At 37.8% G+C, this 15,131-nt stretch overlaps 1 protein-coding gene across 4 annotated transcripts in view; it reads left to right on the top strand.

The window, feature by feature from the left end:
- CRYBG3 (crystallin beta-gamma domain containing 3) overlaps positions 1-15,131 on the top strand; it is a 111,459-nt gene that overhangs the window by 61,508 nt on the left and 34,820 nt on the right. For all 4 annotated transcript variants that reach the window (XR_014244697.1, XR_014244698.1, XM_082392023.1 and 1 more), the window contains exons 13-16: positions 6,017-6,159; positions 6,265-6,391; positions 7,307-7,339; positions 12,800-12,912. Coding sequence is in view for 2 of the 4 variants with exons in the window: in XM_082392023.1 (XP_082248149.1) it covers positions 6,017-6,159; positions 6,265-6,391; positions 7,307-7,339; positions 12,800-12,912 (416 nt within the window). In the remaining 2 variants the exon portion in view is untranslated. The remainder of the gene's footprint in view (positions 1-6,016; positions 6,160-6,264; positions 6,392-7,306; positions 7,340-12,799; positions 12,913-15,131) is intronic.

Genomic DNA, 15,131 nt, shown 5'->3' on the forward strand with positions numbered 1-15,131 from the left:
TTCCCTCCTGATTTAAAAAAAAGAGTTGGGTGGAAGTGTTGCTCCTAGAAATGTTCAGCAGTGAATATGATGGTATCTTCCAAAGATGACCGTGACTAAAACAAAAACCAAAACCCCAAGATTTCACTAGTTGAACTCTCTCAATAGTAGAAAATGTAAAAATAAAACATACTGTATAACTATGTAGCTAAAAATTTAGGAGATATTTGATATAGACAGTCTGATAAAATACATTGGAAAAATTAGCAGAGATTGGCATGTCAATTACCTCTGCAAACAAAAGTTTTGGGTATTTACAAAAATGATGACACAGTTTTTGTACGAATAAGTAAGACTTTCCTTCAAAGAAAATCTTTTTAAATTAGATTTTTAAAAAATTAGGACTCTGGGGCTTCCCTGGTGGCGCAGTGGTTAAGAATCCGCCTGCCAATGGAGGGGACACGGGTTCGAGCCCTGGTCTGGGAAGATCCCACATGCCGCGGAGCAACTAGGCCCATGAGCCACAACTGTTGAAGCCTGCGCCCCTAGAGCCCGTGCTCCGCAACAAGAGAAGCCACCGCAATGAGAAGCCCACGCACCATGACGAAGAGTAGCCCCTGCTCGCCGCAGCTAGAGAAAGCCCACGCGCAGCAACGAAGACCCAACACAACCAAAAAAAAAAAAAAAAATTAGGACTAGTTTACCTTGTAAAGATGTTAGCATAATCCTCATTATAATAATCCTAACATTTTCATGTACTTATTAATGGCTTTACATGCATACTTGCACTTAATCTTCACAAAAATGAAGAGATAGAGACTCACGATTCCCATATTATACATACAGAAACTGAGGATCTATGATGTTCGGTACTGTGCCCGAGTGTAGAGCTGTGATTTGAGGGGCAAGTCTGTCTTACTCTAGAGCCCATGTCATATTACCCATTTTCCTTTGTTTGAATGATTAGAGTAAAAAATTTAAGCACTTCAAGAGTAGAAAGCTGGAATCTCATTCAGCCAAAGGATTATTAGCATTGCATTTGTAGCTATAAATATATAGTTACTCTGCAGACTAATACACATGTATAATAAATAATTATTTACATAATTTTCAGATTATGTATAATTTAAATTTATGTTCACGAAAATGTTTTCATATGAAATATTTTACACTCTCCAGGTATAGCATATAATTGGGGAGGAGTTCTTTTTTTAAAAACCACTTTATTGAGGTAAGATTGACATGTAAAAAGCTGTACATATTTTTTGTATACAACTGAGGAGTTTGGGGATAAGTATACACCCATGAAACCATCACTACCATCAAGGCCATAGACATATCGATCTCCTCTCAGTTTCCTTGTGCCCTCTTTATAATTATTATTAATTTTTTTGTGCTATAAGACACAACATAAGATCTATCCTCTGAAAATTTTAAGTATATGATACAGTATTGGTAGAAATAGGATTTAAAGCTCTTGGGGTTGTCACCTATGCCAACCTATGTGATTAGCAGGCAGAGTTGACGTGAGACATCTTTTCCCCATGTAGACTCTCAGAGGTCTCTAACCTGGGAAGAGTGAAGCACTGCATTTAAGATCTAAGCTGAAATAATAGAAAATAAACAGAGGACAGATAGAAAAGTTGCATAACACAATGCAGTCTTCTAACGTCCTGGCTCTGGAACACTCTGGATCTACGAAGGTCAGATCCTGGATATGTTCCTTCGGGATAATGTGATCTGCGTCATGGATTGCTTTGGAGAGGACAACCAGAAATGTGTTTCTAATTCCAAATGAGTCAAGCAGATATATTGACTTGGAGTTGATTATTTTCTAAAGCGAAAAGGACCAGAAGGAATATAGCAGTATTTAGACTCCAGGGATTAAAGAAGGAATTTTTATTCCTTGGCTTCCTCTATAAAACTTTCTTGGGATGCTTGTTTTTCCTCAGTTTCATACTAGCCTAACTTTTGGATTTGCTTTTGTTACGATTTTCAGACTTGGGGCCTCTTTTTAGATCTCTGAAACCAGGTGGTATGCAGCAGACACTGTTATGTCTCCTAAATTAATGGATACACCAGATCTCCGCTGGTGTCTCGTATTACTCTGCCCACCCCAGGGGGTTGTAGCGTAAGAGTTCCAGGGCCCAATGAGCTGAAGGATTTTATGGAATTTAAGAATAATCAAATTACTGATCCTTAAGACTTATTTTTGGTCCTGAAGCAATGGCTCGTTAGCTTGCTCTAACAGTGGGGAGTACTGTACCTGAGGCCATATTAGACTACCCAGATTTTTCATTGGATTTAAGTGCTTTAAAAATATAAAATGGAGTACAGATTTGAGGTTGTTCCATCATTATTCATCCTTCTGGAGCAACAGAGCTCCACTTAAATCTGCGTGACTTTCAAAGTTATTTAATAAATTTAAGTATTATGTAATTGTGCTTATAGTTGGAATGACAGTAACCTAGTAACCTCACAGGACTTGTGTCCTGTTGCAGTCACCTCATGAGCAAGGCAGTTAGAAGTTTTGTTTTTTTGTTTTTGTTTTCTTGCATATTTTATCCCATACTTTTTACATGTGACCCTTGAGATTTAGCCCCAGATGACTGGATTTGGCTTGGAGTTAAGAGCTCTGACCAGCAGGGACACCATATTGATGGCAACTAGTCAACTGGATCAGATATTATATATTTGGTAGGTTTGAGTGAAAAATGCAGAGAGGGTCAAAGCCAGAAGCCTGGCTCAGAAACATACTTAGAAAAAGATGGAAGGCAGAAGCTACAAGGCATGAATAAACAAAAGCAGGAGATTAAGAAAGAGAACAATGTCACTTAGGAGTCTCCTGTGGCCCTTGGCCACATCTCTGGTAGCCAGAGTAGGAAGGACACAAACTCAAGCCACATGAGTAAATTTATTTGTGAACCCATGTGCTGCCAGCACTTGTACTTGGCACTGGGTCCTGTGACAGTGGGTCCCTCCTCCTCTGCTCAGCTCCCGGCTGCATCATTGCCAAATGGCCTGGGCCTTCAGCCTGCTTCCCAGCTCACCCTCCTCACTGCTGCCACTCTCCCACGACCCACACAGTAGGGTTTGTGCAAATCAGTGCTCAAGTAAAGTCCATGACACCATAACACAAGTGATTTCTCAATGAAAAGGCACAATCACAGCACATGTGCACATATCTGTGATTATCTTTGTCTTTGTCCCGTTTCACTCCAACGTGACGCAGTGACCCACGGTTTATGTCAACTTATCCCCACTCAATTCCTACAACCCTAACAGGGAGTAGAGAACAGTTGTAGGGGCAGAGGAGATAAAAGCAGAGATGCAGCATTCCAGAATCACCAGAGTAGGGGAGGAGGGGTCCATGTGTGAGAGCTGCTGAAGACCTGCCCATTGTCATTGGGCCTGACTTGGTCGGTGGCTGTTGATACCAATTCCTGACCAGGACCCAGATGGGCGCCTTCAGTTATCATTATCGCATTGTATTCTCACAGCCGCCTGGAGCTATTTACACACTTTCAGGTTGCAAGAAACGGAGGCATGTTCATGTTCCTTGGATGATGGAAGTTTATGTTGTCAATATAACCAGGTTTGTTGATGTGGCGCCCAGGCTGTAAAATGTCATTGGGGAGGCTTGTCCTGGAGACCTTAAGGCAAATCTCTTCTAGGATGTTGAAGCCTTGATTTAATATATGTATATTCTAGATTTGTATCTGGAAAATGGCAGATCTATATCTGTAACAAGATAGATATAGACATTTATGTGTATATGTGCACGTATATGTATATATATATGTGTATATGTACACATATGTATGTAAAATAAGGGTTTAAGGGAGCTCAAAAGAGATAACAAGTGCAAGTGTTTTGAAAAGTGTTCTATTAATAAAATGAGGGATGGTGGGAGTCATGAAGAGTAAATCCACCCTGCTCCCGTTTTTTTAAGAACCATGAGAAAGTAATGAAGGTGACAGGTGTTCTCAGCTTCCACATGTTTACTCTCAAGGAGGAACTGAGAACATGAATATGGGTTAGAAATTATTTTATAATTAAAATTTCTGGTAAAAAGCCTTTATCTTTTAAAGTTTCAAATGAAATTTGACCCAGCTGTGTCAGCAGTTTTTAAATCCTTCAAACTTGACAAGTTGTAACGGCAAGAGAATTTTTTTAAATGTGTTTTCTTTCTCTCCTCATAGGTGCTTTGTTTTTATTGGACACTGTTTTGCTTGTTCATGTAAAATGAATGGTTATACTAGAAATCTTAGATAATATTTATAATAATAATAATCATAATGAGAAATTTGATAGTGTTTGAGATGTATAGAAGCTGATAACTTTTTTCCATAGGTCTAAGACTTGAGTTACAAACAATGAAATAGTAGGCAGAAAGGAAGAGTCTTTGTTTTTTGGTTTTTTAAAAAAAATATTTACTTATTTATTTACTTGGCCGTGCCAGGTCTTTAGTTACAGCACGCGGGATCTTTAGCTGCGGCACGTGGGAATCTTTTAGTTGGGGCATGCAGGATCTAGTTCCCTGACCAGGGATTGAACCGGGGCCCCCTGCATTGGGAGTGCAAAGTTTTAGCCACTGGACCACCAGGGAAGTCCCTTTTGTTTTGTTTTTTCATTTTTTAATGCATTCTGTATTTTCCATTTAAAAATATACATATTATAAAGTTTTGAAAAAAATATAGGGTAAAATTGTTCAACTTCTGGACCCAAAGATAACCACTCTTGGTGTTTTCTTTTTTTTCTTCTAGTCTCTTTTTGATGGAAGTTGGGGGTTTTTTGAGAACTTGTAATCTTACCAAGTTTGTAAGTTTTTGTTTTTGTCCTACTGTTTCATCCTTACATTTATATCTGATGGTGATTAAGAGTTTAGAGTAGACAAGTAGACAGATTTGGACTCAAACTCAATCTCTGCCACTCAGTAGCTGTGTTGTATCAGGCAAATTACTCAATTTTGTTAGCTGTAAAATGGGAGTGATAGTAATATAATCACATTGGAAATAAGGCATGTAAAGCTTCTGGCCAGTAGTAAGTGTATGATATAATTTTTAACTGTTAGCTTGTTAAAAACTCTGCTTAGTTGTATTTATTCCATCAAGCAGTGGATGCATAAAGGTTTATGTTTGTAAATCTTTTGGACATTTACACTTTTTACAGCTTTTCACTATGATAAATAATTCATCTTTGCATATAAATTGGCTATCATTTAGTTTTAGGAAACTTAAGAAAAAAGGAATTTCAGACTCAAAGAATGTAAACAATTTCAGTCTTTTAAATATATATCTAAATTATTTTCTAAAGTAGCTGTAAAATTTATATTTCCACCAGGAATGTTCCCTGGTAAAACTGGGTTTTTAGATCTTTCTTAACTTAAAAAGTGAAATTGTATCTGTTTTAATTTTAATTTCTTTATTTTTACTAGTGAAATTATACATTTGTTTGTTTTTAACATTAATCTTTTTTGTGAATTATGGGTGCCTTTTGCTGATTGTCAAGTTGGGTCTTAGAATTTTTCTGTTATTTTTGTTTTAAATATGCCGTCTGACTATACGGAGATGTCCTCTGATTTTAATTTTTAAAAAATAATTTTTTTGTCAAGCAGATTTTATTTTTTCTGTTACATTTAAGCTCATAAAATCCTCTCCCACAATGCCCACAGTACATTGTGTGTTTACTTTCTGGTTCATATGGCTTTTGCTTTTTAGGCACAAGTGAGACTTTAGTTTCCTTTACAATTAGTGTTAGATATGATAGTCTGTAAGTCCTGGCAATTTACTAACTGTTGGCTAATTTCCAATTTCATAAAAATGTGTTTTCCTGATTAAAGTAAATTCAGACTTATGTTTTTCTTTAAAGTATATAGGAGTAGTGACTATTAAAATTGTTTTCAGTGCCATTTAAAATTCTTCCTGGATTTATTTGTGTGAAAATTATCCCACAAGTATGTGAAAATTGCTAAAATACAGCAATCCCTAAAACAAAATATCATTGTTCTCTTAAACTTTCCTCTTCCTCCTTTTAGAATTTCATAGAATCTTCTATCACACTGTTTGAATCTGATCTAGAAAGTGGGAAGTTTATTGACATTACAAATCAGGAAATTTCTGACTTAGAAGAAATGGGTTTTGGCAGTGAAACAAGATCCATTCACGTTAAAAGTGGCGTGTAAGTTGTCTCCTATTCTGAGAACCTAGAGCTTCTTTGGTGTTTAAAATTATTGGTTACTCGATTCTGTGTCACCTCAGTTCTTTTTACTTTTTATCTTGCTAGATGGGTTGCCTACCAGCAGAAGTTCTTCTGTGGAGAACAATACATTTTAGAGAAAGGGAAATACAAATGCTTTTTTGACTGGGGAGGATCAAATAATATAATCATGTCAATACGACCTATCCAACTGGTGAGTTAAATGTGAACATAACCAATGCCAGTGGCATGTAATGGCATACAATTGAACACATGGAACAGGCTTTTATAAAGTGGAGCTGTTGGGTTATTTTGTATGTATCTATAGAGAAAATGCAACAGCATATGGATTTCTGCAGATTCCATAGAGAGCTCGTAGATGGCATTAGCACCTCGATGATTAGGGCCTCTGTAATTTGATCAGTTCATTCATTCAGTAGCATTTATTTAGTGCCTTTGCTGTGTCAGACAGGACTGATCACTAGAGATGAAAGATGAATAAGACTGCCCTGTCTCAGTCTCTTAGAGAAGACAGGCATATGCACAATTGCTTATGGTATGACTAGTGAGAAGATGAAGTGTGTAGGCAGTGCTGAGGGACCAGGGGAAGGGAGAATGGAGAGCCTGGCGAGCTGGGACCATGCCTCTCCTCAAGAAGAGGATGCATTGAGTGATGTCTTAGAGGATAAAAGCAATTTTGCCAGGAAGGGAAGTGGGGCAGAGAAAAGGCAGCTCACCAAGAGGGAATCATCTCCTCATGTGCAAAATTACGAAGTTATGAAAGAGTGTGGCCAGTGTGGTCAATAACAAACACTGCAGCACAATAGGGTGCCCAGGAGACAGTGATGGGAAAGAGAATGTTGGCAAGTTCAGACTCTATCTTTCTAATGGACTATTGGGGCACATTTTTCTTCTAGCTATAATATGACTCAAAATGAATTAGTAATAAACATTAAAATTATTATAAGCTAATTTCGTAGGTTATTTGAGGGTCCTAACCAGTTCAAGGAACCTAGTAAATTGGTCAGACCATATATTTTTTCATTTTTCAAAGGAGATTTTCAGCACTTTCAAAGACAACTGTGATTATATGATTATAATTTTTAAAATGTTTTAATGTATGTTTCAGGAACCACTTGGGATAAATGAGCCTCCACATTTGGTATGTTTAAAAATATTCTTAACTTATCATTGTTAAATTGTTTACTAAAAACGTATGCCCTTTCTCTCAAGTCTGTCCCTTTCCCTCAGATAATGGGTCTGTATGGCAGGGCAGTTTCTATCGTCCTAGGAACCTGTGAGCACAAGAATGCCCATCTTTGTTACTGGTCATATTGGCCTGGATTTGTCACGGTTCCTTTCTTTTTCTCCTACTAGAGCTTCAGCACTGACCACTTTGGGTTCGTTTTGAACCTCTGCCACTCCTTCTTTCCTGTTGCCCATCCATTCCTCAGTGTCACATTCATATTCAGCACAGTACGTTATGCTGTCTGTGGAGGAGCAGACTTACCATGGAGAAATGGCATGCTTGTTATGTAAATGTATTTCTAATACCTAAATCCCATATTTCTTAAAAGCACTGACAAAACTGCAACCCTGCTCCTTTATTTCTAGTGTGTTAATGGTTTGAAGGATTGGGTAATACTCTGGAGCCTAAATGTTTGTTTATTATCCATTGAGGGCTAGAAATTGTGCTTATTTAGTGCTTCTAATAACTCTGTGAGGTCAGGATTTATTCCCATTTATTAATGAGAAAGCAAAGATTTAGAATTTAAGTAAGCGTCATTTCACCCAGCTAGAAGTAGCAAAAGAGGCATTTTTTTAGTATCTAATTCCAAGATTTTATGTCAAAGAAAGGTATATCACGATATGAGCAGTACAACCATAAAAGAAAGGGGATGAGTTACAGTGCTTCCTCTGTCTCATTTTAAATAACAAATTTAGAAAAATTTCTTCAGAAAACCAAATACAATGATTAATTTTAAATATTTGAAATTTGCTAGTTTTCCATAACACTGAATCTTTTTCTCTGTGTATGTTTTTCGTGTTCACGTCAGTGTTTATATATTTCAAATCAGCTTAGTTTAACTGTGATTCTGTTCACAATGCTTCCAGGTTTTATTATTTTCCGATTAGCTCAGGCCTATTGGGAACATTTCCTCTCTGACTATAACTCAGTTGCTGTTCTGGAGACACTTCCTGCCAGATCTTTATTTTGAATCTTAGAAAACTCCTACTGTGGACTTTCAAAGCACTTTTTCACATGAATCAACACAACATGAGTAGATAAAGAGGTAAAGTGGGGTAATTCCAAACTGCACATTCTCTGAGTTTTAAGTGCAGATAAAAAAATCACATTCTTTTAAGCTCTGTTTCTCCCCCTCCTACATCCCTGTTCTTTCTTATGAACTTCCTTGTTTGGGGCAGATTGCTCAGAGGATTTTCTTTATAGTATTTACAATCCAACTTGAAGAGAAAGTAAGCAGCAGCAAACACCCAGTGAAGTTGGCCCTGCTTATTTTTCTCAATACAGCTCAGCCACTGCCCTGTGAAATACAGGTCTCTGACTAGTGTATGACAGCTGGATATTTGGTAACATTCAGACAAAGCCTCCTTAGTTTACCCAGTACTGAAGCCCTTATTATTTCCATTGGACCAAATTTTCAGAAAGTTTTGCTTGTTTTCACTTGCCCAAATAAAAACAAACAGATCTTGGCTGATAGTCTGGTTCCATTCAGTAACTAGAAGGTATCTTCTCCTTCGCAAGTAGTTGTGACAGTCAGGTTGACAATGCAGAAGCTGTGTTCATATGGGGTAGTTAATTTCCCTATCTAAGGTATAAGGAGGAAGTTACATCTCAAGTTAAAGTCAGAGAGGGAATTCTTGTGTGCTGGTGATTTGAAAGGAAACCTCAAGCAACCTAAGAAGGGAAAAGCCAGAAGATATACGTGTGTAGAAATTAATATATAGCATGAGAGTTGTGCTAATAAAAATATTATTGCTGATGTGTAAGCATATTATGATGATATATGTCTTTTTTGGGGACACACAACACCACCTTTTATTGAGAAGATTATTTTTTCCTGTGGCTGAAGATTGATCACCAAGTCTGATTGCCAACTCCCAATATTTGATACAATGACAGGATCATTATAGAGTTCTTCATAGTTAGCAGCTGGCATTTTATTTTTGTTTTTATTTTTTCCCAAACAAAACAGAAAACAAACAGAATGTGGATTATGTTCATAATGTCCTCATCTCTCTCTTTTAGCAAGTCCTGAATATCAGAAATCTCACTAGATTAGATCTTACAAAAGTGAGTTTCGTTTCCAGAGAGGCTGCAGTCAGGCATCCATTCTCTAGAAATTCTAACCAGTTCCCCACTTTGACCCACCAAGGACCTTTCTTTCCTGGAATCTTTTAAAAGTCCATTTGCAAATATAATTAGAAGTTTGGATTTCTTTAAGTACCGAGCCTCTGTTCCATTTTATACATGATTCTAGCTGAGAAAAAGCAACTGAATATTTTCTTCTATTGGATAATTCGGCCAAATTGAATTTTAGAGCTATCACAGGATCTTTAACAGTGGTGGTTACTGTTATCATGTATGGAGGATAAGAAAACAATAGTTTTAGTCAAATATCAGTAAGATTTAAGAGTAGTAGAGGAAAACATTTTTTTGGTACTACGACCAGATCATTTTTATAGAATCCAGAGACCAGAAATACTCAGGAAGGTAGTACTTACCTATGTAAAGAAAGCCTTCTATGAGTAAACAGGGAAGTAAAATTATTATAGAATATGTAATTGATGTGAAAACTACATAGCACTGCATTATGAGACAATGTGATGTAATGGAAGAGTGGAAACAAAACTGCTCTTTGTTTAACAATCAGTACATTTATTTGAGGGAAGTCCAAAGGGCTGCAGAAAGTCTTGTTTAGACAGGATAGAATGTTTCTCAGAGAAATTATTTTAGCATTGGGATAAATAAAATTACGTTCAAAAATTTTTCTGATATTGTGAAATAAATTGAGAAAGCACAACTGTTGTTCAGTAATTAAGTTCTTGAGGTTTTAGTTTGTCATATTGAAGAACTACTACATCTATTTCTATATATCATAAATGAAAAGTACATAGTAAACAAAGGATTTTACAAAATTTTCATCATAAAGGGGTGATAATATCTGCTTCAAAGGGTAGTTCTAAAGAAGATAAAAGATAGATATGTGAAAAGGCACCTTGGAAACCAGTGATACACTGTTGTTTTTTTCTTCTTCCATACAGTTCCATTTGGTGCTGGTAGGGATTAAGCCATGCTCACATGGCACGGAGGAATGGGGATAGTTCGAAATACACTCATTTCTTGTTCATCTGACTATTCATCTGTGTTCTAAGCCACCTATCTGAGTTGTTTTGTACATTTATTCTCCATTAACCTGGAAAGGAAACCAAAATAGTGAGTCACCCAGCTGGCTTTTCACAAGACTTATTTTCACCAAGGCACTGCCACTTAATTTCACCAAGGGTAGAAACCACAGATTAATTATTACAATTAGAAAGTGCAGAGTTGGTTTCGGGTGGTCCATCCTGAGAACATTATTATGAGAATTATTCTATTCTGAGGCATTTGTAAGGTACTCGGAATGGGGTGTTAACTTTTCTGGGGTTGGACAAATCTTGAGTGAACTGTGTATCAATACCATACCTCATTTGGGGGGTAAAGATAAACTCAGGTCAATATAATAGTCCTTTTTTTTTTAATTTGGGTAAAGAGTATTTTAAATCATCAAATCAAAACAGTACTTTATGGCAGAGTGAGTGTGTGTATGTGTGTGAATTTTAGTGCTTCTGGGTGTGACGACTGAGACTGAAAAGTATAGGTGGCTGCTACGTACACCATCTGCAGTATGATTCGCTTGCATCGTCACTTGTCCAGGATTTGACATTTCACGACTTCATGGTGAAATACTGAGGTGTAAATCTTAGGCTCAGCAATATGAATATAATTAATTCAACAAACTGGGAATACACGTAGTGAGTCAGACAGCCGTGATCTCTGTTCTCATGTGCCTTTTCTGATTCTTATCGTGAATAAAGATAATATTTGCCTGTAGGAGAAATTACTCCACATTTTTGGGAGTTAAATGCGATTTACTTTTTAGCCTCATGTTTTATAAACCTTTAAGTTAAAAAACATAGTCTGAAAAACCACTAACTAAAATATATGCTCTTATCAAGGAATCCAGGGTAGTTTGCCTGGACATGTAGAATTGTTCTTATACAGGGAATGAATCGTTCCAGAGGTTTGTATTGTTTTGGACTTGCTTTTTCTTTCTATCCCCTGTATCCACCGAAGGACCATGGTGTAGGAACTTGACGGATCACGCTTCCTTAAGGCAGGGAGTCCCTTGGTGTTTTAATGCTCCAAACACAGCCTCGTTTCACATTAGGAAATCTTATTGTGCAAGCCCCGGTTGGTCAGGGGGAATGGGTTCTCTCGGCTTTCTGGTTTTGGCTTCGCTTTGATATCAGACCTAGCAAGGTCAGAGCAGGATGAGATAGCTAAGAAACAATTCCTCAGAACTCAGAGACCACCTGTCTCTAAGAGGACCCGTGGGAAAATGAAGGTGAACATCAGCTGCTCAAAGAAGCCGTGTTCTCCGTGACAGCCGTGGCAGGAGAGAGGGCGGTGCTGTAGATGATTATCATGATGCACTCTTAGCTACGACGCAGGCCTCTTGGTGCGGGGTGGATCTGGGGGCCGTGTTATTTCAAGGCTCCACTGTATTATGAAATATTTCTAGGCCTCATTCATTTTTGCATACTTATTAGAGATCCAAGGCCACTAGTGTTGCAGATTATTATATCTCTGGTCTAAAGGGAATTATAGTTGAGACTTCATGAATTTTCCTTGACAAAAAAGGACTAAAGCAGAAATGTAGTTATATAAAGCTGTAAGCTGTGCATTTAAGGTACTCTTAAGGTAAGCGGAAATATACGGCACAGACATCTTTCTTTCTTCACCATAAATCTTCCACTAATCCCATCATTAATGTCTTCTCTGCCATCTGCTGCTATGGTCTCACAGGCACCCTCATGCTCATTTACAGGCATGCGCTTGTGCTTTCTCCTTCTCCCTCTTATTAACTGTGGATCAAGAAGGCTTGGGGAGAGAAAGGGCATAGCCACCACACCTCATACCAATCCAAACCGCCTTCGTGTTTAGCACTAAATTGCTTCTTATTTTACACATGTAGTCTCACCACAGGGGATAATAATTGCTTGATACAATGGACAAGGACCACATTTTAGTAGAGGAGGGATTCTGATTTACTCTTATAGGTAGAATTATTTTCTAGGCCTCTGTGCCCAGCATCTGATGCAAGAGATGGATGGAAATGATAAATAAATCTTGACATTTCTGGCAAATACGTAAGGGGAAAAAAAGTGAGTTTAAGGAGAATGTCATCCTTAACATGGATTCCTTGTTAATAAATAAAACACGAGTCTAGTATTTTGCTGAATTTTTATAAGTACATGAAACAAAAGGTTTTCATTTGCTTTGTGATGGTGTCAAGCAACTATTTTCTGTTTAATTGTTGTGTTGTTGCTGTTATAGCTCAAAGCATTCAGTAAACCAGGGTTCCAAGGTGAATGTATAGATTTTGCCAAAGAAATTTCGGATTTGACTTCATCATTCACGCCATGTTCTTTTAAAGTTCTTCGGGGTTGGTAAGTATGCTTATGGAATGATTTCTGCTATTGTTTACATCACTAAATTTCTTTTAAATTTACAGAGATTTCACTTTATTTTTTGCGTATACAGTGAAATAAACATATTTAATCATTAGTCAACTGCTAATTTGCCTATATGATCTTTGCCCAGCTTGTATTACAAGCTACTGTGAAATAGAATGCTGATTAGCCAACTTTGGGAGCATTTTGGTGGGGTTTTTTTTCTCATTGTTATCTTAGATTATTTCCTAAATATTTTGAATGTTTATATTGTGTGTTTACTGTGTAGTATAATAGAATGCTATAAAAATTAACATTTTTGTCCAGATAAGACATATTACTCCTAAATTAAAAAAAAAAATTTAAAACTTTTTGTTTGTTTAAAGTATTCGTTGTCCCCATTTCACAGATGAGGATCCCTGATTCAGAGTTAGTCTCCCAAGGTCACACACCAAATGTCAGACCCAGGATTGTTGGGCCGTTTTTTTTTTTTTTTTTTATTCTGTATTCTTCCAACTGTGGCAACGTACTGGACCTTTCTCACATGTATATGAGACTGTATGTGATTCTCAATTTATATTCTAACATATATTCTATGTATCATTTTTTATTGTGGTATAATATGTATAACATGAAATTTATCATTTTAGCCACTTTTAAGTGTATGTGTCTTTACAGTGGCATCTCTGTATGTCAAGTATCTACCTAATAACTCATCAAAGTCTCTTTTCTCCCTTCAAAATATCTTGGATTCATCCGTTCTCCTCCGTTTCTCTTGAACCGGTAGAGACAGGGGTCCCATCTTCCGCTTGAGGAATTTCAGCCCCCTAATGAGCCACACTCCAGTGTCATCTTTTTGGTTTTTAATTAATTAATTAATTAATTAATTAATTTTTTGGCTGCGTTGGGTCTTGGTTGCTGCACGTGGGCTTTACTCTAGTTGCGGCGAGCGGGGGCTACTCTTTGTTGCAGTGCGTGTGCTTCTCATTGCGGTGGCTTCTTTTGTTGCGGAGCACAGGCTCTAGGCACGCAGGCTTCAGTAGTTGTGGCTCACAGGCTCTAGAGCACAGGCTCAGTAGTTGTGGTACTCGGGCTTCTCATTGCAGTGGCTTCTCTTGTTGCGGAGCACAGGCTTTAGGCACGCAGGCTTCAGTAGTTGTGGCACACGGGCTTCAGTAGTTGTGCTCGTGGGCTCTAGAGCGCATGCTCAGTAGTTGTGGCACACGGGCTTAGTTGCTCCGCAGCATGTGGAATCTTCCCGGACCAGGGCTCGAACCCATGTCCCCTGAATTGGCAGGCAGATTCTTAACCACTACGCCACCAGGGAAGTCCCCCAGTGTCATCTTATTTCCAGTGTTTACCACAAACCAATCATAGCCCAGTTATTTGTCCCAAAATCCAGCTTAATATTTTACTACTCTTCTTTAAATCCCAGTCACTCTCTAATACGAGTCAGATCAAGTTCAGACTCTTCCTTTTCCAGGATTTACCGTCAATGAGTCTCATTTTCCATATCCATGCTCCATTCTATCCTTGTACTATCCTCCTTTCCTCCTGTCTTCGGGCATTTCCTCGGCTATGTGTTTTCCTCCTTACCCTCTGTACCAGGGGTCAGCAAACTTTTTCTGCAGAGGGCCGAGTAGTAGATATTTTCAGTTTTGTGGGCCATACAGGCTCTGTCCCAGCCACTCAGCACTGCCACTGTAGCACCAAAGCAGCCACAGGCAATACATAAACGAATGAGCATTGCTGTGTTCCAGTGAAACTCTGTTCATGGATGTTGAGATTTGAATTGTATATAATATTCGCATATCACAAAATCTTCTTTTAATTTTTTAAAACCGTTTAAAAATGCAAAAACCAGTCTTAGCTTGTGAGCTGTTGGAAAACTGGCTATGGGGTGGATTTGGCCTACATGCTGTGGTTTGCTAACCCCTGCTCTGTATCAAAGGTGGTAGGTTTCAGGTAAATCTAGCAGATGTCATTTGGTTGGCCTAAACACTATGTTTAAAAAGTTTTTTGTATCAATACTTAAGTTTAGGGTATTTTTTCAGAAGAACCTGTTTTTCACCTTCTCTTTAAAAATCAGAAGATTTGGAAACTCTGGGGAAACATTCACCTTTGGTGATAATTAGCTGGTGTTGAGTAGAGGCATATGTGCTCCCCAGTGTACCATAGGATATATTGCCAATTTTTTTTCATCTGGTACACTACTC

The sequence above is a fragment of the Balaenoptera borealis genome (genome assembly GCF_965194805.1).
Source record: "Balaenoptera borealis genome assembly, chromosome: 5".
Taxonomy (NCBI): Eukaryota; Metazoa; Chordata; class Mammalia; order Artiodactyla; family Balaenopteridae; genus Balaenoptera; species Balaenoptera borealis.